General features: G+C 51.1%; 1 protein-coding gene across 1 annotated transcript; it reads right to left on the bottom strand.

The window, feature by feature from the left end:
- Positions 1-314: 314 nt before the first annotated feature.
- EVPL (envoplakin) lies at positions 315-25,845 on the bottom strand. The gene is made up of 22 exons (XM_069872945.1): positions 25,647-25,845; positions 19,917-20,016; positions 19,254-19,408; positions 18,457-18,580; positions 17,674-17,799; positions 17,342-17,380; positions 16,452-16,613; positions 15,256-15,363; positions 14,458-14,553; positions 13,877-14,002; positions 12,817-12,963; positions 12,516-12,670; positions 10,943-11,040; positions 9,942-10,123; positions 9,003-9,181; positions 8,438-8,576; positions 7,669-7,862; positions 7,006-7,156; positions 6,464-6,547; positions 6,273-6,383; positions 5,210-5,302; positions 315-4,395 (listed from the first exon to the last, which is right to left on the bottom strand). The coding sequence occupies exons 1-22, from the start codon at positions 25,718-25,720 to the stop codon at positions 946-948; spliced, it is 6,093 nt and encodes a 2,030-aa protein (XP_069729046.1). The 5' UTR covers positions 25,721-25,845; the 3' UTR covers positions 315-945.

The following is a 25,845-nucleotide window of genomic DNA, read 5'->3' on the forward strand; positions in this document are numbered from 1 at the left end:
GTGGGAAGACTGGCAGCAAACTCACCTGTGCGCCGCACTGCAGAAAGGGCAACAGCCCCATTGCTGATGGAGCCGCCCTGCTTTCAGCCAGCCCAGGGGAGTGAAACACAAGCATGGCAAGGCTGCACCCACAGCTTTGGAGAGCTGGGACCTGACTGCTGGGAACCGCGCTGATCGGGAGCTTCTTGGTTAGACTAGGATGTGAGCCTTACCTGGCCGTGTTCATGTGCTCTAAGAGCTGTTGGGCTTGCCCTGGCAAGATGCCAAGCCAGGGCTTCTCTTCTGATACATCCTCTGGTCCATCACAACCCAGCTCCAGCCCTCACTGCTGGTCCAGACCAGCCAGGGGGGAGGGTATGGGGGGGGGCTGCTCCATTTAGTAGCTGTCTGCACTAAGACTGGATCAAACAAAACATGGAACTGCACCCTTTGGTGACCAAGTCCCTCTTTCAGAGGTGTCCAGATAACAAGGGCGCAAATCCTTTGTAGATTGGCCTGCAAGCATAGGACTGCACAGGGTCAGGGGGAGGATTAGCCATGCTTTCAGCCACTTTGCAGCCTCAGCCTGCAGAGACAACACAGCCATAGAGACACACTTTCTACGTTTATTGCATGCAGAAGAATGACCCAACTGGAAAACACCCTTGCTGGGTGTAACCACATTTAACCTCCTGCCAGTGGAGTTCTCACAACTCACCCTGCTTTGCTGTCACCACAGCACCCATGGGCCTGTGGGGACCCTGGTGAATCAGGTCCTTAAATGCTCACGCCCTCTTCCTCCCACGATCAAGCTGTGTTAGGAAGCAGAGATAGCTAAAATAGAAGAGTATGCAGCCCTAAATGCTAGATGCTCCGTTCCTGTGATCGCTGCTGTCTCCATGGGGAGAAGTGTTTTGAAGAGATGAACTCCTGAAGGAACCAGATCCAGCACACGCCTGAATCCATTCAGTGCCTGAACCGGGAGAGCTTGGGGGAACGGCTCGCCTGGTGGTATCGCTGATACCCCTCTGACATGGCTGGGAGCAGCAGGAAACTGCTTAGTGAATCCTTCTGGCAGAGAGCCATGGCCTCCTTGTAATTTATCTTCTCTTTAGTGATGGGGTCAATGAGATCTTTTTCATAGTTGGACTCATCCTGGAGCCTGTTGGCCAGGTCGCCTGTTATCATCCCTGTCTGAGCAGCTTCCAGCACAGGAATGCGACCAGTTTTCTTGGGATCAATGAGCCCTCCAGTTAGATGCTGGACCTCCAGGTAGGGGAAAGCACTGTCCTTGGTCATCCATCCCTTCTGAACAGCTTCCCCCACAGACAGCCTTCGCTTGGTCACCGGGTCCTCAATCCCTGTGAAAGCTTTCTGGGCATTGAGCAGCCTCTGCATGTAGGTCCTGTCAATCAGCCCCCTCTCGATTGCTTTGTGAACTGAGAACCGGTCACGAGAAATGAGGTCTATGATGCCCCCTGTAGCAGCCTGGGCTTCCAGGAGCTTCTGAGCTGTCATGGGATCAAGCAGCTTCCTTGCAACAGCGGTCTTGATGTTGTACTTGGTTTCGGTGGTGGTGTCATACACCCCAGCGATGGGGGATGTTTCATCATAGAAGCCTTTCTGCGAGGCTGGGGGGAAGAAGCTTTGGGGCTGGTGAGTGGTAGGTGATGAAAGCGGGGATTTGGAAATGATGGATCCAATAGAGAGAGATGGGGAAGGCTTGGATTCCCCAGCCACAAGCAAGGCAAATTCAGAGATGGGAATCTTGCCATCTCGGTACAGCTGGTATTCCTCCTTTGTGATCCTCCTCAGCCTTAGAGCATCATCGATGGAGTACTGCTTCCCACTTTTCTTGTCGAGGAGAACTGAGACCTCCCCATTTGGGCCCAGAGTGGTGACTTCCTCCCAGTCACATTCCAGCTCTTGTAGCTGGATGTACTGGCCTCTGTCTATAATACCTCTCTTATAGGCCTCATAAGGGGACATGTCCTTCCCTGTCTCAGGGTCTAAGATGGAGATCTTAGTGGAGAGGTTTGTTTCTCTCATCTGGGTCTCGTGATTGATTTCTTCACGGTTTACCCTTGACTGGAGGTCTCGAATGAACCTCTCCTTGTTGTAGATCTGGTCCTTCTCCCTAAGGATGTCTGCCTCCAGCAGGGAAACCTCATGTTCCAGCTGCTTCTTCTTCTGCCTGTCATTCTCAGTCCGTTGGTTGAGCAGTTTGGACTCCTCCCGAAGGAAGAGGACTTTCTGCTGCTTCTGCCTCTCCAGCTCCTGCAGTTCATTCTCTAAGTTGTCTCTCTCCTGAATGGCCAGGTTCCTGGCTTTCTGTAGCTCTGACTCTTCACGAGCCCATGTCCTCTTCATGCCTTCAGCTCTCTCAATCTTCTCCCTGAGCCGCCGTACCTCCTCTTCCGCCTTTTGCTTGGCTCCTCTTTCCCTGTTCAGCAGCTCCCAGATGCGTGCACGTTCACTCTCCAGCGCTCTGTCCTTTTCCACTCGAATCACCTCCTTGTAGATGGTCTTCTCCTGGGATTTTGTTTTCTGCAGGACATCAACTTGCATCTGCAGGTTCTTGCATTCTCTCTGCAAGTTCAGCACCTCTGTCTTCTCACGGTCCAGCTCCAAACGCAGATTGCTGGCAGACTGTTCAAGGACTGGATCCTTCTCCAATTTGACCACTTCTTCCATAATGATCTTTTCTTGCACTGGGGCTGGGCTCTCCTCCAGCTCCTTTATTCTCAATGTAATTTGCCTCATCTCCTTCTCCAGTGCAAGCCTCTTGCTTCGATCCTCTTGAAAGTTGAGCAATTTCTCTTGCTCTTCCACCATTGCACGAAACTGTTGCACCTCACGTTCCAGACGACGTTTGTTGCTCACCTCCTCATCCAGACTCCGGCGCAGCCGGTTGTGCTCGTCTCGGAGCTTTGGGTCCTTTTGAGTCAGTATCACCTCCTGGACAACAACCTTTTCCTCTGGCTTTCGCCTCTCCAGCAGCATGTATTTATTCTGCAAGTCATAGATTGCATCCTCTGCAGCTCTCCTCTTTTGAGACATGGTACGTACCTCTTGACGGAGGCGCTCAGCTTCTTTTTCCAAGAGTGGATCATTCTCATATCGGATTACTTCCTTGTTGACTAGCTTGGTTTCCACCTTGGATCTCTCTCTCTTCCATTCATCCCGTTCACCCTGCAGCCTAATGAGCTGTTCTTGGGTCCTGCCATTGGTGTTCACCAGTTCATTGAGCTGTTGCTTCAGCCTGTCAATTTCTCTAAGAATCTCTGGACTCTTCTCATGTTTCACCACCTCCTCTATGACCTCCTTGAACTCCACCACTGGTTTCTGTGACCTGAGGATGTTGAGCTCTGCTAAGGCCTCTTCCACTTCACTTTCAATCTTTGTCCTTTTCAGAGTAACTTCCTGCAGCTCCCTTTTCAGGTGTGCAATTTGCCGCTCCGTTTCAGGATCCACCAGGAAGACCTCGTTGACCCTCTCTTTAACCTCTACCCTTGGTTTTTGCTTTTCTGCAATACTGTACTGGCTTTGCAGCTCTCCCAGTTCACCTGTAAGCATCAGGTTTCTGCTCCTCTCTTCTTCAATCAGAGCTTTAAGCTTGGAAGATTCTCTCAGTAACTCTGGGTCCTGCTCTACCTGCTTCAATTCCTTAACAATAATTTTGGGTTCTGCCATTTCAATTAGTCTTTCCATCTCCTCAATCTTGTTCTTCACTTTCATTATTGCTCCTTCTGCAGACTTCCTCTTGAAGGATTCCTCATCAATTTGTAGCTGCAGGGTCCTAACAGACTTCAACATTTCTGGGTTTTTCTCCAGTTTGATCAGCTCTTTCACCACCACTTTCTCTCGGATATTGGGCTGCTTTTGCTCCAGCATGTACAGCTCTCTCTTAAGCTGCTCAAGCTCAGAAGCAGCAGCTATGCTTTCCTCCTGAAGATGTTTGATCTCTTGACGAAGACTGGCTGCTTGGCTTTCCAGGCTTGGATCTTTCTCAATTTTTGTGATCTCTTTGGTGAGGAGTTGGGCAGGAGCCACCTTCTTCTCGCTCTCCATCTGGGCAAGCTTCCGGCTCATCACTTCAATGTCATCTTGCAGGCTCTGCCTCTTTTTGCCTTCCTCTTTGATCTGCTGTGCCACCTTAGAGAGGTTGCTCTCCACCTGTGGGTCTCTGTAATATTCTATCATCTCCTTTTCTTCTACTCTTTCAATGGGCTTTTGAGTCTTCAACATCAGCAGCTTGTTTCTGTGTTCCTCTAGGTCCTCTTCAACCTTGGCCACTTTCCTCCTTTCCTCCTCCAGCTGCGATTTCAACCCCTCGGATTCCCTGCTTGCTCTGGCTTTGTTTTCAGATTGCTGGGTTTGCTCACGCACAGCCTCAATGTCCTCATGCACTTCCTTCTGCAGAGGAAAAACAAAACCAAATTTTTTTTTAAAGGCAGGGAAACAAGATTCCTTTTGAATCTGGTGCAGAGGCCTTTTCCTACCAAGGCAGGGCAGGAGACAGAACCGGTACAGAAACCCCAGGGAGCTTCCAATTAACACTGTCTGTAAACGGCAGAGGAGAGAACATTCCCACCATCTCAAGCAACTGGCTTGGTGTCTCCCCCTTGTCAGGGAGCAGCTGAAGCAGCCCACAGAGGTGCTTTATGCTTCTTTCTGGTATCTGCAGCAGGAGGAGGGTAACACGTCCTGGCCCTGTTGTGCTACTGGTTCCTGGCAGCATCACAGAGCTCACCAGATTAATCTCTGGTCCTTCCTGAGCACGCAGAATGAAAGCCATCCAGACCAGAGGTCTTTCCCACAGATGAATCAACCCCTAGAAAGGTATAGAAGTCCTATTGCTTTGAATTATTTCTAGAAAGTTGTGAGCACTAAATTCCAGTCACATCCCATCTGTCAATACTAACCGAATATAGAGGAGAACAAGATTTCAGAGCTCTAACTCAACTATTTTTTCCAAGCATAATCTAGAGCTCCAGCAGACACAGCTGAGGGCACGCAGAGGCAGTGGGTGTCACAACCTAAGATCAGTGTCAGTGAAACTGTCATTACTCATGGTCTTATTCTCACAGAGGTTTCAATTCCTGTCCTTCCTCACACCTGGATACGGAAACCTGGGGAGGGGTGCAGGGATCCCAGGCTTAGCAGATGGCTGACAGCTTTGGAACAATTGTTTCAAACCCCAGTCTTGTCATGAGCTGTTAGTTGGTACCTTCTCAACAATCTTCTTGGCGAATTCCAGCCGGCTGAGCTGCTGTTTGTTTTCTGCTGCCAGCTCCATGTAGAGCTTGGTTACATCATTTTCCTGAAACAGAAACAGCAATGAGAGCCGTGTCCCTGTCACTTTGACACAGCTCTGTTGGGTGGAGCACTCTCCCAACCCTCCTTTCAGCTGGATGCACTTTGTGCACAGCACTATTCTGGGGATGAGCATCTTCACATCTGACTTTCTAAAGAAGTGGAGACAGAGTCCAAGGACTCCTGCAGGAGATCCCGTCCCCTTTATCTGAATGCCTTCTAGAGGCCTGCTAGCTTGCACAGGGTCCAGACTTCCAAATTCCCCTCTGGCCACACACAGATGGCAGATAGCAAACAGCCCAAGGTGAGGTGAGGAAACTGGGGTGTAAGTAGGAGGAGCCCTCAGGAGCTCTGGCTCCATCCTGTCCCCACTACCTGGCTCTGCCCTGGTAGATGGAAGTCAGACCTTAATTCCCTCCTAGAACAGGTCCCCAGATTTGGAGAAAACATGACACAACAAACAAAACAAAAGTTTGAAGGCCTCCTCTAAATCCACTCCTAGAAAAAGTATTGGATTTTTCTGGAAACAGATCTGATTCCACACAAAGACCTGTTCTATATTTAAATATCAAGTCATGCTCAAATCTCAAGGGAGATCTGGCAGAACAGTAACAGTTGATGTTCTTGTTAGCCACAAATGCAGAAAATGAATAAAGAAAAGGGTTTGGAGAAGAACATCAAATTCCCCTACATCAAGAGGTGACTCCGCAAGCTCACACCCCTACCCTGCCAGTTTTATCCTTACACCCAGTATGGTAAGGAGGCACCGCCTCAACCAAAGGTACCACTCACAGCCCTAGTTCTGGATCTCACATACTGCTTTGCCCACAGACAAAGAGATCCCTGATGACATTAGTCCTTGGGATTAGGACCACGATCAGCTGTGGCTGTAAGAGTGGATTAAGGCCTTGCAGAGCACATGGGACTTGGGTAAGAAGCTAGACAACGGCTTCCATGCCTTCATCTTAACGTTTTACCTGGGCCTGGATGCTTTCTTGCAGGGGGGTCACACGCAGCCTCTTTGCAGCAAAGTCGGTCAGGGTAGGATCCAGAGAAGAGCTGTATTTGCCTGCTTGGAGTTCATAGTCCTGTTAAGAGAAGAAACAGGATAATCAGTTGGGATCTGTTGGGTGAGATGTTAAGGGAGTGCTACACGGGAGTACCATACATTTAGTGTGGACTGCATGTTCCGGGATAGTTTGACCACTGCGTTCTTCTCAGGCTCCTTGCTTTCGATCTCCTCCACCAGCCTCTGCAGGAGAGATACATGATGTTAAGGACAGGTTGAAATACAGAAACCCAGTAAAGCTAGATCTCAGCCCAGTACTGAAGCGAATGGTGGGAACAGGAAAACATTCAGGAAGAGTCTCTGGGTCTTTCAAGGATCTTGGCAGTACTCTCACTTGCCCAAGACCTGCCACACTGACTTGTCATGTATGAGATAAATACCAGCCAGCACAGTGGCCCCCACATCTCGTCATCTGAGCTAGTCAGGTGCAGGGCCCAAACGCAACACCTCAGTCCAAGGTGTAATCTTTCAGGATCTGGGTGATCATCTGTGGGTAGCAATCCATTGTCTCCTTGATCTAGTTCATTCACTGTGATGAATGGAGCACTAGGAGCTGGTTGGTACTATTTTGTACAGTGTTCACAAGCAAACTTCCCCACCCCTGTAACATTTCAGGTTACGACGCTCGCCCTGGAACACACCTTCTGTGCCTGCAGCTTGTAATTGATCTGGCTTGGCCCATCAGTGGTCTTCACTTGGTGTTTAGGTAGGTTGTTCATCCAGAACATCAGGTTCTCATTGGAGTTTTGGAACTGCTGGTAGGTGAGGATGATATTTCTGAGGGTCTTCTCTCTGCACAGCACAAAGGCAAACAGGAACATTAAGGGGAAGGGCAAAGATTCAGGTGCAAATTCCTAAAAAGACACTACAGTGAGAATGTCACCACAACGAACACCAAGATAACAAAAACAAGGGGGTGATGACTGGTTTCTGACTGGGGAGCACAACTCTGTGTGCATCAGGTTTGTTACTGCAGCATAAACAACTTCTGAGATAAGAAAAGGAAAAAGGCAGACAACAGCAACGCCTGTAAGGTGTTGAGCACCAGGGTCTCTCTAGATAGGGTCACTGGGTCAGGCAGACCCAGAAGCCAGATACTTCAGACTGCCTCCTCACAGCGATTTGGAAGCTCAAAGTCTGTGCTGTGCACAGGAAGGTGACAGCTACACAGCAGGACAGGCCTAGTCCCCAGTATTACAGCAGAGTGGTCAGGATCAGGGTCCTGCAATGAACACAGACTTGGGACTCTGACTAATGCCAGTCTGTTAGCCAAGAGGAGAAGAAATGGTGCCGTAGTTCCTCACCGCTGATCCAGCTGGTCTGCAACAGCATGGTAGCGATCATTGAGGAGCTGCACCTCTCGTTTCTGCCGGGGCAGGTCAGGGCAGTACTCCTGGAAGTTGTTCTGCACAGCGCTGCAGCTGTGCTCAGCATCCTTGAGGCCCCTGTTCAATTTCAGCACACAATCCTCCTGGGCCACCAGGTCCCGCTTCATCTTCTGCAGGGGAAAAGGACATCTCCAGGTTTGCACCAGTTGACGGACCAACCAGAAATACTCCTTAACCCTGCTACTAACTGCATGATCCCGAGGGGCTAGTCAGGCTCTCCAGAATAGATGTGCAATGTGGAAGAGATGTGGCAGAGAAACTTGTTCAGTAAAGAGGGTGGGAAGCAAGGTGGGCTGGATGGCACATAGAACAGAAGGGAGAATTTCTGGGGAAGGGAAAAAAGGGTCACTGACAGTCAAGGGTGAAAGCTATTGATGGTGTCAGGGAGAAAAGGAGCAGGAAAGAATACAGGTAGGTGTGTGGTAGAGCAACAGAGTTCAGATGCTAAGAGGTCTGTATATTTTAGGGATCCCAAAGGTACCCTGGGAGGGACAGAGCTTTTTGCTAGGTAGCGAGTTCAAGTTAGCCTACATCACCAATGTAAAGTTTTCAAGGAACAAATCCTTAGGAAGCTTCATCGTTGGTGCCTCAGATTGCTCTAATAAGTGAAGTCCAACTCTCCCCACCATTGCTACCTGAGCTCAGAGATCTCCCTTCCCTAACAAAGGGCCTGTTGTTCTCCTACTTGCAAATCGTTGGCCCGGTCCTGCAGGGCATTGGGGGATGCAGGAATGATGCTATCCTGAGCCAGCTTGGCCTCAAACGTGTTGATAATCTTGTCTGTGTTCTCAATCTGAGTCTCCAAGTTCAGGGCAGCCTTAGCCCTGGGGAAGGTAAAGACAGGACAAGGTTAGCTACAGAAGGCCCCATTCTTCCCTTTTTCTTTCTGATTTTGCATGTCTTATTTAACATCAGATCTTCTTCAGCATGGCAGAGGACAAGCAATATGCATTCGTAACCCTGTTGTGCTGTCAGATACATTGCATTTCATTGCACGCAGCATCGCTGGGACACACACCCATTGTGGTGGACTTCCCACAGCGGAGGAATCTGACCACAGATCACACACGGGAACTCCTTCAGAGATGCCTTTGATGATGGACAAAAGATTTCCAACCTGCCCTGGGCTAGATGGACCTCAACCAATGCCCACATAGATCAAACATATTTTCTCTCATGCTTTTGTGTTGACACCTCTGTGCAAGGACTTCCCTCCCTCATTCCCACTAGGCCTTGCCATTATTACTCACTTCTCATTGTACAGGCTGGAGAGCATATTGACATCATTGTATTTGCTCCTGAGGGCATTCAACGTGACAGGGAGCTGGGAAGCTGAGGTGCTGCTGGGTTTCTTGGAAAGGTAGGTCTCACACTCCTTCCGCAAGGCATCCTTGGCTACCCCTAGGTTCTCAAGTTTCTTTGTTGTTTCCTGGCACAGCAGATGGGAGCAGAGTCACCCAACACAGTCATAACAGTGCTGTTGCGAAAACATGTCTCCTTCTGGGGTGGATTTTGCTGTGGGGCTAAGGGTGCGGTAGCCCTCTCAGGAGGTGCTGGCCCTTGAGGCACAGACCCATCCAGACTGCGGCTGTCTGGCAATGCCAGAGTGTGGGAAAGAGATCAGAACAGACAAAGATGGAAGAAATCTACCTGCCTGAGTCCATCCTTCTGCTGGGGACGGATAAATACCCACAGATGAAGATGTAACAAGCTAAACTACTACAGACTCAGACCTTATCCCAGAGGAAAGGAGTGGAGCTCTGTGTCACTGCCTCTTCTCCTGTCTCCCTCACATCTGCCAATCTGTACTCTCCGTTAGGTGAGCCAGAGATGGTCCTTGGATTCACTCCCTCTGTCTTGTTGTCTTTCACGCTATAGACAAGAGTGAAGGGTGGCAGCACCCACAGAACAAAGCTGAGGATTCCTCAAGGCTGCTGTCAGGTCCACAGTTCTGAAACAATTGCGACAGAGCTGAGCACTAGAAGAGCCTGCATTTCTCTAGGATTTGGCTTAACCTGTCCCATTTCAAGGGCTCAAGTCAACCTGAAACCCTTGCGACTGCAACACAGGTTTCTCCTTTGAAGCATAGGCTGCCATCTCCTGTGTAATTCCTATGTCAGCTCTGTTTTGGGACAAGAACGCAGTGCTACCAAACTCATCTTGCTCCAACCACTGGCAGCGGCACTCACCTGCTGGTGTTTGATCCTCCTGGCAAGGTCATCTGTGGGGTCACTGTAGTTCACTGGAGACCTCACTCGGCTCAATACCTCCTTCTCTATCTGAACCAGATCCTTGCCAACACGATCCAGGCTACCAAGAAGCTGGTCAGCTTGGGGATCATCCTGGACTGCAGGGGAGCTCCTGGACAGAGCTGCAGCAAGACACGGATTAGTTTAATCCCCATTTCTCATCTGCCATCCCAGCCTTGGTGCAGGGCTCTTTCCCCACTCTCTACCATTCATGGTCCCTACAGCTCCAAATCCCTCTTCAAAGCTCTGCTCTTTGTGTTTGCAGTTCCAAAGCACACACAGGCTTCTTCTGAGCATGGGGTTTTAATGCAACCATAAACAATTCAGTTAACACTTCCGATCTGCAGAGCATCATGCACAAATGCATGCCTACCCATGGCAAAGGCTAAGAAAAATGGGTTTAGGTCTGCCCTGGCCAGCCAGAGCTCAAGGCAAAGAAGGGACAGAGACAGCCGCGTGCTACCATGACAGACATCCCTGCTCAGCTTCCCTGGGAGCTTTGAACTATAGCTGTGGGAATAATATAGCCAGCCAGGGGTTGGGATTTAGCCTTGGCTGCCTGCTTATTCTACAGGCCCTAGTTATGGAAGGGAATTGCAAGGGGCTTAGATCCCAAAGAAGGTTTAATTAAGGCATCTGGTTAGGCACCCCCCCCCATCCCCCCACAGCCCTAAATACTCTAGAACTGTTGAAGGAACTGGAGGTCAATGTCAGAGGTCTGAGAAAGGCAACATTTTAAGTGAATTGCCCGAGATAATGCAGCGAGTCCTTGGTAGCTGCAGGAGTCAGGTTATACCTTCAGCTGTTCTTTTCTGCAGAGCAGAAGGTATCTTCATGCCCACTCACAGATACCTCTGCCTGCCTGGGTGCTGTGCTTCCAGCCAGGTCTGGGAGCTCTGCAAGGCTTGCTTTGGAGGGGGGTGAGTAACCACCTGCCATACCCTGTTGGCTGGGTTGAACCTGCTCCTTGTGGCTGCGTCTCAGGGTGTTCTGAACTGCTTCTCGCTTCTGCTTCACTGTGTTCAGTTCCCCTTCCAGCCTGTGAGCAGAAAGGAGCAGCATCAGCCAGCAGGACAGGAAACTGCTGTGCTAAGCAAACCTCAGCAGAGCCCAGCCTGGGAGTTGCATCATGCCTCTGCTGGGGAAGGTGTCCCCAAAGGTGGAGGACAATGTTCCCAACGACAGGGCAGGCTGGGAGTCTGCAGCCTGTTGTAACTCAGAGATGCCCCTTAGCAAAGGGAATAGCAACAAGAGCGGCTGTTTTCTCCAAATGGATCCAGTGTTTTCAACTCTTGCCAGAAGCTACCAAAGCTGGAAACAGATTGCCTATCACTGCAGTGTTTAGCATCTTTGCAGGAAGCGAGCGCAAGTAGCTGCTTCCGTGCCTGCTGCACTAGAAACACCAAGTCTCATTTGTAACAACGGTTCCCTACTAATGAAACTAGAGCTGAGATCAGCAAGGACCAAAAACATCTCTGTGTGAGAAAAGACTGATGGGACCAAGAGGACTAGCCTTTGAAGGACCAGGCTAGTTCACATCCCTGCTCTGGCCCACTCCAGCTAAACACCGCAACCCAAAACCAGTATATCCCAGCTTGCCTGGCTGCTGTCCCTCTGCAGCAACAGGACAAAGGGACTGAGTGGTGGAACAGGCTGGGAAATAAAACAAAGACAAATATTTTGTATGGAGGAAGGCAGCAAACGCCAGGAAATTAAACAAGCTGCCAGATGGAGCCTAAAAAAAAGCAAGTGTAACAGAGCCATTATGCAGGAGGAAATTGCAAACTTTTTCTTTTCGGTTTTAAAACATTCAAACTCAGAAATCTAAATGATTCAGTAATCTGGGATGTGTGCAGAGTGGTACACACTCAGGAGACCAACACAATGAAGTAAGCATCCCACCTGACTGGGGAGCCAAACTCCCATAAAGGACATGTCAGAGTAACTCTGAATCTAGGCTGTGGGCCTTTCCACAGCACTTGAGCAGCACTGATTCACCTAAGCACCTGCGGACATGATTAAAAAGGTAATGGCAAAGTTCCCTGCACTACCACTCCATCCTCTGGGAACCACAGAAGCCGAACGAGCAGCCAGGCAGCAGACTACACGGTGGCTCAAGGAACATTTCTCAGTCTCCAGCTGGGGCTGGCTGAGAGGAGTTACCACAGATAACTCCGTCCTGTTTGGCAGGTCCCAAGCTCCAGACTGATTCTGCAATGAGTTTAGTCAAACCTATGCAAGTCACATGTTTGAGTGAAGAAATCAAGCCTGACTGCCAGAAAACTCTTTGACAGCAAGGTCTGTGCAGCATGCACCGCTGTCGAAGAATGGCAGGAACCTGGATGAGATACTTGGGTGCAAGGAACAACCCCTCCCCAGGAAGGACTTTGCACTAGACAGTCAAGAGACCTGTTCCCAGCTGCTATTTCTCTGCAGCTGAGGCATTCAGGCTGGCTACAACCTAAGAGCAAGTCTAAACGTCTCCCTGGGTCAGGCTCTCCACTGCATACTCACTTGTTGACCTTGTCTATGGACTCAGGATCTGGTGGAGGGATGGAGAAGCAAGCAGAAGGTGCCTCCTGGGCAACACCAGTGCTACTGTGCACCACCCACATCTCTGGGTTGCTGTTGTCCTTGAGAGTGTACTTGTCCCCTCTGGTCAGTTGCACCTGGGACAAAGACACAAAACTCAGTGAAAGGTTTGGTTTCCTGGCACAGGGTTAGTTCCTCCCACCAAACAGCCAGGATCTGGAGCAGCCAAAAGAAGAATCCAGTTGCCTGGCTCTTCTGACGGCACTGCTAGTCAAGTCCTCACCTCCCCAGCATCCCAGTCGCAGAGGGTGTCCAAGGTGAGGGTCTGAGAGGGACGCATCCTGCGCAGTTTCAGTGGACTGATCTCTTTGCTCCTTCTCTTCAGGTCAGCAATGCTCTTTTCTGCCTGCTTCACTGCCTTCTCCTCATTCTAGACAAAACAGGGAAGACAGTGGTTGTGACCAGACTAGGATGAGAAACAAGGGGAGGGTCACACTACAGTGGGTATGTTGGGACCTGTAGTCCATCCTTGTGTGGCCATTGTTGGAATGAAGTCAAGGGTTTCTCCGCTCTTGACCTCTCCATGTCTCTTCTTCCCCTTTTCATGATCAACACTTCCCTTGCTTTCCTTTGCTCATGGCACATCTGCCCTTGAAGGCACAGCCTGAGTTAACCTTAGGTGATCTCACACTGCCACGTTAAATCTCCTGGAGGAATTATTCTCATAAACGGGAGAGACACTTGCCAAGAGGTGGCCACATTCCAATGTCAGAAGGTACCAAGAACCCAGCACCCTTGGGAGTGAGAGGTGTTATATACATGGGAAGATAACACGTTGAATGCGTCCCCTCCCTCTCTTCTGGGCAAAGGTTGCTTTCCTATCTGCATCTCAGCCCTGAGGTCAGATTCCTTTACTCCCTCCCTTGCCCTTGGCTCATGAGAGTGCTAAGGAGATGGGAGGACCTTTCCTCCCTGCTTGGATGCCAGCAGCTCATGGTCTCTCTGGGTCCTCTAATCCATGCATCTCCAGTTTAGGAAAACATGCAGCTACTCCCTGCACTTCTCCTTTACTCTGATGGTAATCCAGGGCCTGGCTGTGTGTCAGTGATGGGGACTAATGCTTTTCCAGGGGTCTGTACCACAGCATGAGCAGAGTGAACCTTCTGGGGCTACAAAGACTCAGCATCCATGGGCTTTCTCTCCCTAGCACACAGCTGGGATGAGCTGTCCCAATAAGGTTATTTACCCACCTCTTCCCCTTCCCCACTATTACTTATTAGGGAGGCTGTAACATTTATCTGCCCCTTGAGTCTGGGTAGTACCACCAGCCCCGAAGATCTAACCTCCAGCTGAAGCAGCAGATCTGACACCACCCCAGGGCTGTCTTTGTTGAACTTGCTGTATTTGGTGTCCAGGTCAGAGTTCATTTTCTTCAGTGAGTGGCTCACAGCTTCAGCATCATCCTGGAACTGGTGTGGGTAAGAAAACAGTCGGGATTGAAGGACATTACTACCTCCACGTCCAGTGGTGTCTCTCAGTTCCCAGCACCTCTCTCACAACCTGTCTGGGGCTCACAAGATGCTACAGATCAACCTGGGCACGTACTTGGAAAAGGACTCTCCATCACTTGAGCCACAGGCAAACAGTCCAAATCAACCATCAAGTCCCAGGTAACAACATCGAGCAAAACCTCCCCTGCCCCTCTTCTCAAAGCTAGCACAACAATGCAACAGGTCTGATGAGACAAGCGGCGAGTAAGTCCTTCACTGCAGCACTACAGTATTGTTTTCGGTGGTGCTCCCCCCCAGTGACCTGACTAGGTACAAGCAAAGGATTGCCTATCCTCATCCTTTTGTCGTCTCTCTTCCCGGTCTTTCCTCTCTGGCCTGACCTCATGGGCCATGCTTTGTTCCTTGCTTTTCACCTTCTTGTAGCTCTCCAGGCTTTTCAGCTGACTCTCCTGGCATATGCAGAGATTCAGGAAATTTTGCCACTCATTCTTCAAGGCTTCCTGGTGAGCCTGTGGAGGGACAGAGCAAGACTCGGTGGGCTCCAGCCAGTCCCACCACCCCCACCAGCCCCCACCAGCCGTCTAGTTTCCCCAGCCATCCCAGAGAACAGAGGGAAGGGAAAACCACTGCCGAGCAGAGGCAAAGCTAAGTCCAGGCACTGCCTGGTGCTGAGCCTGAGCAAGCACACTATTCCACAAAGACCTGGCTCACATGGAGCTGCCCCCATTTCTCAAAGAGTCTCAGCTCCAGTGGTGCAGGTGGCTGTGAGCCCACCTCAGCCTGCCACTGCATCTGCAGGCTTGTAAATACAACCTTGGAGGCTGGGAGCTGGTTTTACCTAGGAGAGGTCACGCTGTGTCATCATTGGAGTTTCACAGCAGTGTGAACATAGTTGCACTGACACGTCTGAGCACCAGACCAGGAGCTGGTTCCAGCACACAGGTGTTGGGAGCTGGTCCCAGCACACAGATGTAAGCCACTGTCTCCTGGAGATTTCAGAAGCCCCTGTGCTGCCCCCAGCCTGCCCATAGGGCTGTAGCAGGCAGAAAGATGCTGCAGTTCAATTGGTTCAGTGTGGAGGAAAGAGTGACATAGCAGCTCTGCAGAAGAGATGAAGAGATCTCTTCCAACCTGTCTCCTGGCTCTTCATCCACAAATTATGGAACGCATTCTCATTCTCTTTCAGCGTTTAGAAGACCTTCTTGCCCTACCTGGATAGGCTTGACAGCTGGGTGCTTCAGCTCTATCATTCTATCCCCATCATCCTGAAGATTGTTCACAAGCTCCTCCTGTCTGAGCAGCTCATTGGACTTGAAGTCCTGGAGGTAAAGAGAAACTTCATGACAGTGGGAACATGTTGTGAGCCCACAGCAGTCTCCACCAAACTTCATGTAGCAGAGAAAAGGCTTTCAAAGCATAGATATCCTTGTTTGCTTTTTTTAAAAAAGAAGGGGCTAGACAAAGTGAAAACAAATTAGACGTGCTTGGGTCATCAGGGTTGTCATTCAAAGAGCATTTTCCTAAGCAATTATTCCTCTCTTCTTCCTGGTCCCCACATACAGTAGTCACTGGGTCTTGTAGTTTGGACACTGAGGCTGACTTCACCTAGAGTATTGTGTCCAGTTTTGGAATCCTCAAGATAACAAGGATATGGAACTGCTGGAATGGGTCCAGAGGAGGGCTACAAAGATGATCACAGGGCTTGAGCACCTCCCATACAAGGACAGACTGAGAGAGTTGAGCTTGATCAGCCTGGAGAAAAGAAGGCTCCAAGGAGATCTTACAGCAACCTTCCAGTACCTGAAAGGGGCTACAGGAAAGCTGGGGAGGGACTGTTCACAAAGGCTTGTGGTGACAGGACAAGAGGGAATGGGTATAAACTGGAGAGGGGCAGATTTAGGCTAGACATAAGAAAGAATTTCTTCACCATGAAAGTGGTGAGGCACTGGAACAAGTTGACCAGGGAAGCTGTGGCTGCCCCATCCCTGGAGGTGTTCAAGGCCAGACTGGATGGGGCCTTGGGCACCCTGATCTAGGGGGATGTCCCTGCCCATGGCAGGGGGGCTGGAACTAGATGATCTTTAAGGTCCCTTCCAACCCAAACTATTCTATGATACTATGATGCTGAGCCCTTTCCTCCCTTCTGACCACTGAGCCTCATCAGTAGCTCTGTAGCATATGATCCTATGTGCCAGCTCAGGGGACAGAAGGGGACACACAGAGTGGTTTATCCTCCAGGGTGGACCCAGAGCATCTCTTCCACTTCTGTTTCTGTGCCCCGTGCTACTGGGCTGCCCTAGGAAACCACCAGGCTCATTGCTGGTGGTGGATGTCCAGGAGGCTGGGATTCACTCTGCAAATTTCCTGCCTCAACGGCAGGACACGCTGCTGTGCCCCAACAGCTCACCTCGTACTCCCGGCGCACGCTTTGGATGTCCATCATTTGGTCACTCCAGTCCTGCTTCAGGATTCTGGTCTGCTGGTCCGTCAGGTAGCCCAGTTCCTTGGTGCAGCCCTGGAGGTGGTGGTACAGGCTGCCCAGGCTCTGCCCTCGCCAAATGGAGGCTTTCTGCCCATGCACACAGGAGAGAGAGCATTGGTGTGCAGGCTGAGGAGTCCCTTTCTCTTCTCCCTGCCCTCCAAGGACCCGATTCATATTGCACATCCACCAGGGGATTCCCAGAGATCTTAGTGACACATCTGCACACCACTTGCTCGTAGCTGATGAGGCTGTGGTTCCCTTTCCTCCCTTCACAGACAGGATATGTCTGTCTAACCTGAATCTCGGGTATGGTCTGGTGCCTCGAGCAGTCTGAAAGCTGGCCCAGCTCTGCTATATTTCTCACAAAAGCCATTCTGCAGCATTAACCCTTACGGGCCCAGCTGGCTAAACCCAGGTTCTTCTTCCTGGCCACACGCTTTGCTTCAGCTGCTCATTTCCTCTCTGGAGTCCTTGTTAGGGATCAGTGCAAGCTTCAACATTTGCAACAGCCCACGGGCTGGGACAGGATTTCCTGCTGCTGCATCCATAACCCTGTGCTCACAGGCACGCAGACAACTCCAGATCAATGATTTGCAAAGAGGAAAGGCACAGATCCCGCCCACAGCATTCCCTGAGGGCAGCAAGTGTGCTCTCAGTTAAAACTCATTCCAAGATGGGAAGGCAGTGTGGGAAGAAAAGGAGGGAGGACTTCACCCTGCAGGACCAGAGGTAGCTCTTGCCCTGAGCTGTCCATCAGGGAGGGTGTTATTCTGCTGAATGACCCTATCTGTCCGCAAAACCACTGAGAAACTTACCAGCAAGTCCTTGTACTGGCTTTTTAGATCTGCCACATCCTGGGTTACAACACAGCCAAGTCCAAGGGAGAAAAACAAAAACAAAGACAAAAAAAGCTGTTACCAAGACACATGGTGGATGCTAGTGAGCTGATTTATGGAAAGGGCTTTCAGGAACCACTCTGCATGGCTTGTTCTGTCCGAGCTCAGGTGTCCCAATGTCCTCTGCAGAGGAAGGGTGGATATTCACCGTGCAGAGGAGCAGATGGGACACATGGCCAGACAGCCAGCAGAGTCCACAGGGTCCTGAGTAAAGCAGATGGGAAACAAGGAGGGGTTGGACGGTGCCTTACCCTGGAGTGGAGGTTCTTGATCTGGAGGCCATAGGCTTCAATCTCCTTTTGGAGGATATTATGCTCAGCTATTTGCTTTTCCAGCTCTGACATGCTGGGGCCATACTGTCCCGCATTGACTTGTTTCTGTGAAAGAGGAATTAGGCAGATGCTAAAGCAAAAGGTTTTATTTTCAGGGAGTGCTGGCAGGGTATGAAAAGATCTGGTATCTGATACCAGTCTAGCAAGAAAAGGGAACTTGTTGTTGTTTTCTGTGATTGCTGTTGGTTGATATTTCCCCAGTCATGCACAGGGGCAAAGATAACCAGGCCATAAACCCCCAGTGGACCAGCCTAAACTGAACCAGATCCCTTGGTGCCATGCAGTGGATGGGCGTAGTTACCATCCAGCCTTCAAGGGAAACCAAGTTGACTCTAAATAGGCAAGCTGCATATACCCAAGACCTTGCAGTGTGAAACCCTAGGACGCAGGGCTGTGAAGTCCTTGAAAACATCACCTTCTCCATCCTTTCATCCCACAGCATGGCATCTCTTCCTACCCCCTCCCCCACCCCCACCCCCAGTAGTTCTTAATCTGAAGGGTTCAGTCAAGAGGGTCCTCCAGAGAGCTTTGAGAATTTGGAGGAGAGTCCTTCTATCCAGAGCAACTGAATTACTTCCACCACCCCTAATGTCCCTGCATGATGCTGAGCACATGACGGCTGGCAGAACCCCACAGGCAATAGTGGGCACTATCTGGCCTTGTAGGAATTGGGAGATACATCTAAAAAACAGCTGCTGTTACCATCTTTTGTTCCAGGATCCTGGCCCAGTCTACCCTGGGTCCCACATCAGGGATGTTCAGTTGTTCATAAAGGGTCCGGTACTCTGCACACAGCTGCGTCACGCGGTCATGGAGCTGCTGGATGCTGCCAAGGAGAAAAGGCACATGCCTCTGTGTCAGTTTGCAACAGAAGGAACCAAGGTGGAGTTTGTGGGCCCTAGATTTCACCTGTAAGACCCAGGCTACCTTTTTTTCCCTTTGGACACTGGTTTCTTCAGTAACGAAGTGCTTTCCATCTCCAGGGATGTCTCATAAATTACAGCCCAAAGAGGAAGCTGCAGAGAGATTAAACTGCCCCTTTGCATCCAGAATACAACTCTTGCCTCTTGATTTCCACCTGGAAGGGCTGGAGAGGCAAAGGTGGAACAAAGTACCAGAGGCCAACTGAAGTTCTTGTCCCATTTGAACACTCAGCTCTGATTGTCTGAATGAAAGGCATTCATTTTAGAAAAGGCAGAGCAAAAGTGTATCTGCCCTGGGAGTGGGACAATGTTTTAGCTCTGCACTTTTCTGGCACCTTTTACAAGAGCTCCAAATAAGACCGGAGACTTTTGGGTGATCACTCTGGCAGCTCACCACTGCTCACCACTAACTTTACAGTATATTGGCAGAAGCCTTAATTTTAAAGCTAAAATCTATGGGAAGAAGGTGAGACTCTACCTATCGTGACAGTGACTGGAGCTCAGCCTAGATCCTGAGAGGATTCCCAATTGCTCAGTGCCTCCACGCCACCAGTCCGCCCACCCTGCTGTACTCACTCTTTCTCTATCTCAGTAGCCTGAGGATGTTTCAGTCTCTTGGCACGATCTACATCCAGAAAGAGGTCCTTCAGCAGGGTCTCTGCTTCTTTCAGGTTCCTAGCATTCTCTGGCTGGAACTCAAAGGCCTTATTTTTCTGGTGATTGCTGGCATCCTGGAAACCAGAGAAGATAGAGGAAAAAAAGCCTGGTTGGACCACACAGATCTCACAATGTTCTCTCTGGCCAACACAGAGGATCTGGATGCTCAACACACAGAGGATCACCACTGGTGCAAGGGTGCAGCTGGGGAGTGTATGTCCAGCCAAGCTACCTGCTTCAGCATCTTTCCTGCCCAGAGAAGTGATAGGGTCAGGCTGGCCACCTGCTTCTAGGCTTGCTGGAAGGTCCAGGGCTGCGCTGCTAAGGTAAGACAGCCTTGGCTGTGGGAAGCGTAAAGCACTGAGCAGAAAGCACCGAGGGCAGACTCTGGCAGACCCCAGTGTGTAGCCTCAGAGGCTGGGAGGCTCTGTAGGGTGCTCTGTTCCTCTCCAGCCTTGAGTCAGACACCAAACCCACACCACTGCAAACTGACACATGGAGCAGACACCTGACCTGTTATCCTAGATACTGCATTTCTAGATAAAGCCTTTCACCTTCCCACCACCCTTTCCCACAACTCACCTGCTTAAGTCTGGACTGTGTCTCCAGGATGTCCTTCTCCACCTGGTCAGCATTTGTCTGCATGCGGGAGATAAGCACGGCCAGCTCATTTGTTGAGGATCTGGGAGAGGGAAGAGCAAAAGCAGGTGGGTGAATGAAGGTAATTCTGACCTGACACATGTGTGGTTCTGCAGGCCTTTCCCCTACAGCCTCCTGGTCTCCAATGAAAGAGTGTAGGCTGTGGGCAAGGATACATAAGAGTGAGTGATGCCTGGCTGTTGCCCTCAGCCAAGGGAACGTAAGAGGAGGTGTGCTCAGAGGCAGCGAGCAGTGGCTTTTTGCACACCCCGCAGCTCATCTGCACAGCTACCTGTTGCAGGGCATTGTGTGGGCTGTTGCAGTCATGTGGCTCCTAAGCGATAGGGGATAAATTTCCAAAGATCACTGCTCAACTACATTCTTGCCCCAGTGAAGGTTCAGACCACTCCTTAGTGTCTCTCACCTCAGTGCCATCACACAACAGATGAGTACTCTTGGCCCTTATTCCATCATTGCTGTTTCGAATGAACATCGAGATCCCTGCCAAAACAGCTGGATCAAAAGCCCACAGCAAGGCATGGTGCAGTTCCTCCAGCTCTAGCCCCAAAGCTCCCTGTGATAAGGAAGCACAAGCCTTGGAGCCACCTTTGTCCTCGTATCCTGTTGTTTCCAAGAGCCCTTCAGGACAGTGCTGGCCCTACCCTCCAGGCAGGGAAAGTGCAGAGCTTCCAAGATGTGGGCAAGCAGTTGTGGGAGGGCGTGGACCGTAGCATCAGTCAGGGTCTCAAGCTCTTGTATGCCTGCTGATGGGACAAAGGTCAGCAGAGGCTCAGCTCAGTTAGGTGCTGACTGTGGTGTCTGAGACCAGAAGGAAAGTGTTTGAGCAGAGACAATGGAACGCTTGCACAGGAGTCAGTGCGTACAATCTGCCCTGTGCCTTCAGTGGAGGAAGAAGGTAGGAGAAAGGTGACGTCTTGCAGCAAATGCACACACATCTGCCCTCCTGCAGTATGGTTTCCCTCCTAGCCCCTGAATCCAGCAAAGGACAGGGGAAGCAGTTCTCTTAATGGCTCTGTCACTGCTACAGCTCCTCATCATAGCTCCATCTACTGTACAGTTCAAACTAAAGGCTAGAGCAGATGCTGGCATGTTCATTTATTACAGCCTCAAGTGGCTATAAAGTGCCAGTGAGTGCCACAGTCACCCCAAGCCAAGCACTCAGACACTACAGGCAGAGCTTGTGTTTCAAGCCAGCCCAGCCCATGCTGACCGCAGCCGAGCCCATGTAACTTCAGAGTCACAGCCCCAGCATTCCTGCTTACAGCATCTTTCCGTCCCCTTTCTCCAACTCCTCCCTTGTTTTTGATTTCCCAAGAGGATGATGTGGGCCTGTGACAAAGCGGCTCCCAGCTCCCTCAGGGGCTTTGGGTTGGCAGTGTCTCCTGACATTGCCTCAGCTTCCCTGCCTGCAAAACACACGTCAGCAAAGTAAACGGGGGACCACGCGCTCCGGCAGCGCCCCGTTCTACATGGCCCGGTTCCAGAGATGACAGAGAGAGAGACCCCAAGCAGAATATTCAGCTTCATCCTCCTTCTCCTCATCAAAGAGTTGCTTTCTGCTACAATCTGTCTTTTACATCCCCTTAAACATCCCTCCCACCCCATCTGTGCCTCATGGATGCCTTCCCTGGAGCAAGCTGCAGTGCTCAGAGAGACAGAGGGTGGTCTCAAGTTCCAGCACGTGTTGTGCTGGAATTTGGGACCACCCTCTGTCTCCCTGATGGAAGCAATGTAGCAATGGAAGGGGATTGCAGGGATGGAAGCAATGCAGAGCCAGGGCTCGGTCCCTGTGAGCCTGAGCCTGCAGGAGGCTGGAAGCTCTAAGAGTTTCCCCTCCCCAGGAGGTTACACAATCTCCCACTGATACCTGACACACCTGGAATGAGGTGGTGTCCCATGAGCAAATACTTGAGCACCACCCAATTTTCCTGCCCAAGATCTCTGCACAGGGACGAGAGAGTGAGTCACGGGCTAGCTGCCATCCCAGGGGATGGGTGCCTCTCCCTGTGCACTGGGGGTAGTTGGTCCACCCTGAGAGCTCTGGCCAAATTCAGCTCCCACCTGGGAAGAGAGTGAGTGGAGCGCCTGGTTTCAGTCCCCTTGTGCTGTGACTGAGAAGACGTCTGTGCAGCTCCAAGAGGGGAGAAGTGAGGATCCATCCTTCCCAGGGATGGCAGAATTCTGTTTATTCTTGGTGGCCCCCACTTCCTGGCTGAAGGAAACACTGGGACGCTCTACCTTTTCATTCACAAAGCTCAGTACACAAATTAGCTTTGTTTAGGCCAAGCCACAACAAAACCATGGACTAAAAAGACCTTAACAACCTCCGGGTCACAGAGTCTCAGCCTTGTCCACCCCCAGCCTGCACTGCCTTTGCACTGTGCAGGGCACCTGAGGTTAGAAATGAGGACGGTGCTGGAAAACCTGATCTTCAGGGAAGATGCTTCCTGGACAGCATGATCCCAGGAGCAGAGGGGGTCTTCCCTGTGTGTTCTAGACTGGAGAGCTAGGAGGTGTCCATGCTGGCCAAAGGAGCAAGCCTGGCAGAGATGGAGACTGAGATGCTGTAGCCAGCAGGCAGGTTTGAAGTGGCTCTCCAGCCCTGCAAGCAGCCAAAGAACTTCAGAGTCTGCAAAAGAGTAGTCTCGATGCTTGAGGAACACTGAAGCCAAATAGGGGATGTCCTGGGAGGAGAGCGGTGTCTACACGTTGTCCTGGGAGCCTGAGTAAGGTCTGATGCACGAGTGGAGAAGCCATCTGTCCTCAGCTGAGCCTCCCACCCTCACCATGCTCCTTGGCCAAGGTGGGAGCAATGTTGAGGAACCTGTTTGGTCCATGCATGCTTAGGGACATGCCTGAATCATCACAGACCCTCCTACCCCAACCATGGACTGCGCTGAGAGGAGTGCAAGATTCTCCTGTCCGTGCCAACACCATGCATACAGCCTGTGGTGACACAGATGCACCACTGTCCTTCTTCAGGGCTGTCGCTCCTGCTCCAGCCTTGCTGTCCCCCAGGCAGAAGCCCTCTCTCAACAAGAACTGACACAGCTGGGGTCCCACGTTTCAGAGTGAATGTGCTGACACCTGGCCTGCACAGAGGCAGTCTGATATCAGGTAGGATATGAGGAGCCATATCAATTTAGTGATGCTGGGCATCATTCGGTCTCCCAGGGCTCAGCTCCTACTCAACTCACAGGGCAAGTGTACAGCTGTAGCCCCAGGCTGGCAGAGATGTCTGAGGGCAAGGCTCACAGAGCTCCTCCTGCTCCTCCTCCAGAGCCAGGATAGGCATCCTCCCTAGGGCTATCTCATGCCTTAAAGAGGCAGAGCACGCTTATTATAACTATTAGTTGGTTCATTTCTTATACCACTTTCTGCCTCCTAGACAGTCCAACTGCATGAAAGGGAAGGTGTCTCTTAGCAGGAGCAGGACTGTCCTGCTACATTCAGGCAGGACCACAGCAGCCACCCACTTCAGTCCTCGATCCCCTCCATCCCTTCTGTCCAGTGGACTTTGCTTTATGGCCACAAAGGAGACCCCAAAGCTGGGTCTGTTCTCTCCAACACACAGAAATCCTCTCACATTCTGATCTGCCAGCCTGAGCCACTCACAGCAGAACAACCACCCTCTGCCAGTGCTGGGTTAGCCCCTTGAACTTGGACCTGTTACCCCCGGGGACCACACTGCTCTAGATTGATTGGAGAGAAGCAGAGGGAGGTGGTGGCAGTAGCAGAAATCCCAGGAGATGATTAAACTAGGAGATGACTTGCCACCCACCTCCAAAACCACCCACATCCCTTGTCAAGATTGCACCTAGGCAGCCAGTCCAGCCAGAACTGATTCAATTCCACCTTCTCAGTTTTCCCTTTCAGCCCCGCAGTGTGACTCCTCCCAGGGCAGGACACAGCAAGGATGCTCCTTGTGGACAAACCTGTGCTTATTAACACCTTGGTGCGATGCATCCATCAAGCACAGACCTCTGAGCCAGGATGCTCAACACCATGGTCCCAAGGACCAAGATGAGGTACTGTTCTAGGGGTCTGTGCCAGAGCAGCACCTGCTAGTTGGGAACCACTCGGGGCAGGGAACATCAGCTGCTGCTGAGGTCCTAGCCTTGGGGCCACCAAGAGCAGCTATAGGCCACCAACATTTTCTTGGGGCCATCTGCAGAGCATGTGGTGGCAGCTGCTCATGAAAGGACTCATTCACTTTCCTTTTCACAGCTAATATGGATGCTGACCAAGCCCTGGAGCCACGGTCAGACCAATTAGCCTTTGTCTGATGGTTGGTGCCTCTTAAAATGAGCACAACTAGCTCAGTAATTGCACACTTCTGGCTCCAGCCTCCATCCTGCGCAGGAAAGAGGTCTGAGGTCTTGCTGGGATTCAGTTCCAGTTATCCCAAGAGGCTTATGCTGTCGAGCAACCCAGCCCAAACCTTCCTGCAGCATCATGGGGCCTGCAACGAGCTGTCCATGAAAAATCTTATGAAAAAATGGTTTGGAAGCCAGCTGGGAGCTAGATAGATTGCACTGACAAGACTAAAACAAGAAGCTGACACAGCTCCAGGGCTCCTGGAGAGGTCTCACCACAGTCAGGCCCCTACAAAGGCTTGATGTTCAGAGAGCCCCAGATTTTGAGACGAGTCTGTGACAGCTCAGCTCCACTGAGGCAGAAGCTTCCTATAGTAGAGGATCATCTCCTGACAGCCTCCTCAGAGGCTGTTTGCCAACACTGGGTTTGTTTCCGCATAATAGAGCGGTTGTGTGCCAGCACCAGGCTGTGTCCACCCCAGCATCCGTACACACACCACCTCTTCAGAACAAGTCCTTTTGCAGTTTCCTCAGCCTCTGACCCTGACTGGGGACAGGGATTCCCACAGAATCAGTTCAATGACACTATGAAATGCAAAATTGCTGAGTAACTGCAGCTGAAGAGAAGGATGAGTGCTCTGTCTGCAGGAGCATCCCCTCCCAGAGGACACCCTGCTCCGAGGGAAACATCCCAGTCCCAACACACATCTCACTTCCCAGAGCTTAAGGAATCTCTTCAGAGGATGACATGGCTGTCAGACCCTTTCAGCCCTTATAAGGCAGCACCAAAAGAAGCAACCTCAGCTGTTTGACCTGCAGAGACCCAGCCTCTCAAGGAGCTGGATTAGAGCAGCAAACACACCCCTCGCTCATCTTCACCACCTTAGCAGCACCAAACTGGACATCTGATCCCAGGTCCCAGGGCAGCACCACACCAACCTCAGCCAAACAGGGAGTTCTAGATTCTCAAATCCAGGCTGGTACCTGCCGCACCATGAAGCAGATCTTGCTTCACCCAAGCAAAGTTCATTCTCCCTACTCCTACCTGCCCAAAAGGGGCTCTGTAGCTCCCTGCTCAGTTAACACAGCTCTAAGCACGTTTTCAGGAACTGTACATCCCAGGGGCTGCACAGATACTTCTGGGCTGCACCACAAAGTCCAGACAAGGACAACAGCTAGGGCAGCACAGTTTGTCTTCAGCTCCCAGCGAGCCCCAGCTTACAGGCTGTTCCAGAAAGAGGGACGTTTCTTAGGGCTGCTTACAAGACACCAAGAGCTCCCCCCTCACCTTCCTCTAGGGTTCACAGGACAGCTTAAAGAGAAGAGTCACACTTACTTGCTAGGCTTGACAGGAGAACCTCTGTTAGGGGAACTTCTGCCTGGGGATCCTTTGCCCACCCCCTTGAACATGTTGGCGAGGTCCCAGCTGGTCTCCCGGAGTCTGCAAAGTCGTTGTGGGTGCTGGCTCTCTGCTCCGGTCTGTTGGGTTGGAATGACAGGACTCAGCAAGGAAAGGCTGGCCGTGCACTAAAGAG

The sequence above is a fragment of the Phaenicophaeus curvirostris genome, chromosome 19 (genome assembly GCF_032191515.1).
Source record: "Phaenicophaeus curvirostris isolate KB17595 chromosome 19, BPBGC_Pcur_1.0, whole genome shotgun sequence".
Classification (NCBI taxonomy): domain Eukaryota; kingdom Metazoa; phylum Chordata; class Aves; order Cuculiformes; family Cuculidae; genus Phaenicophaeus; species Phaenicophaeus curvirostris.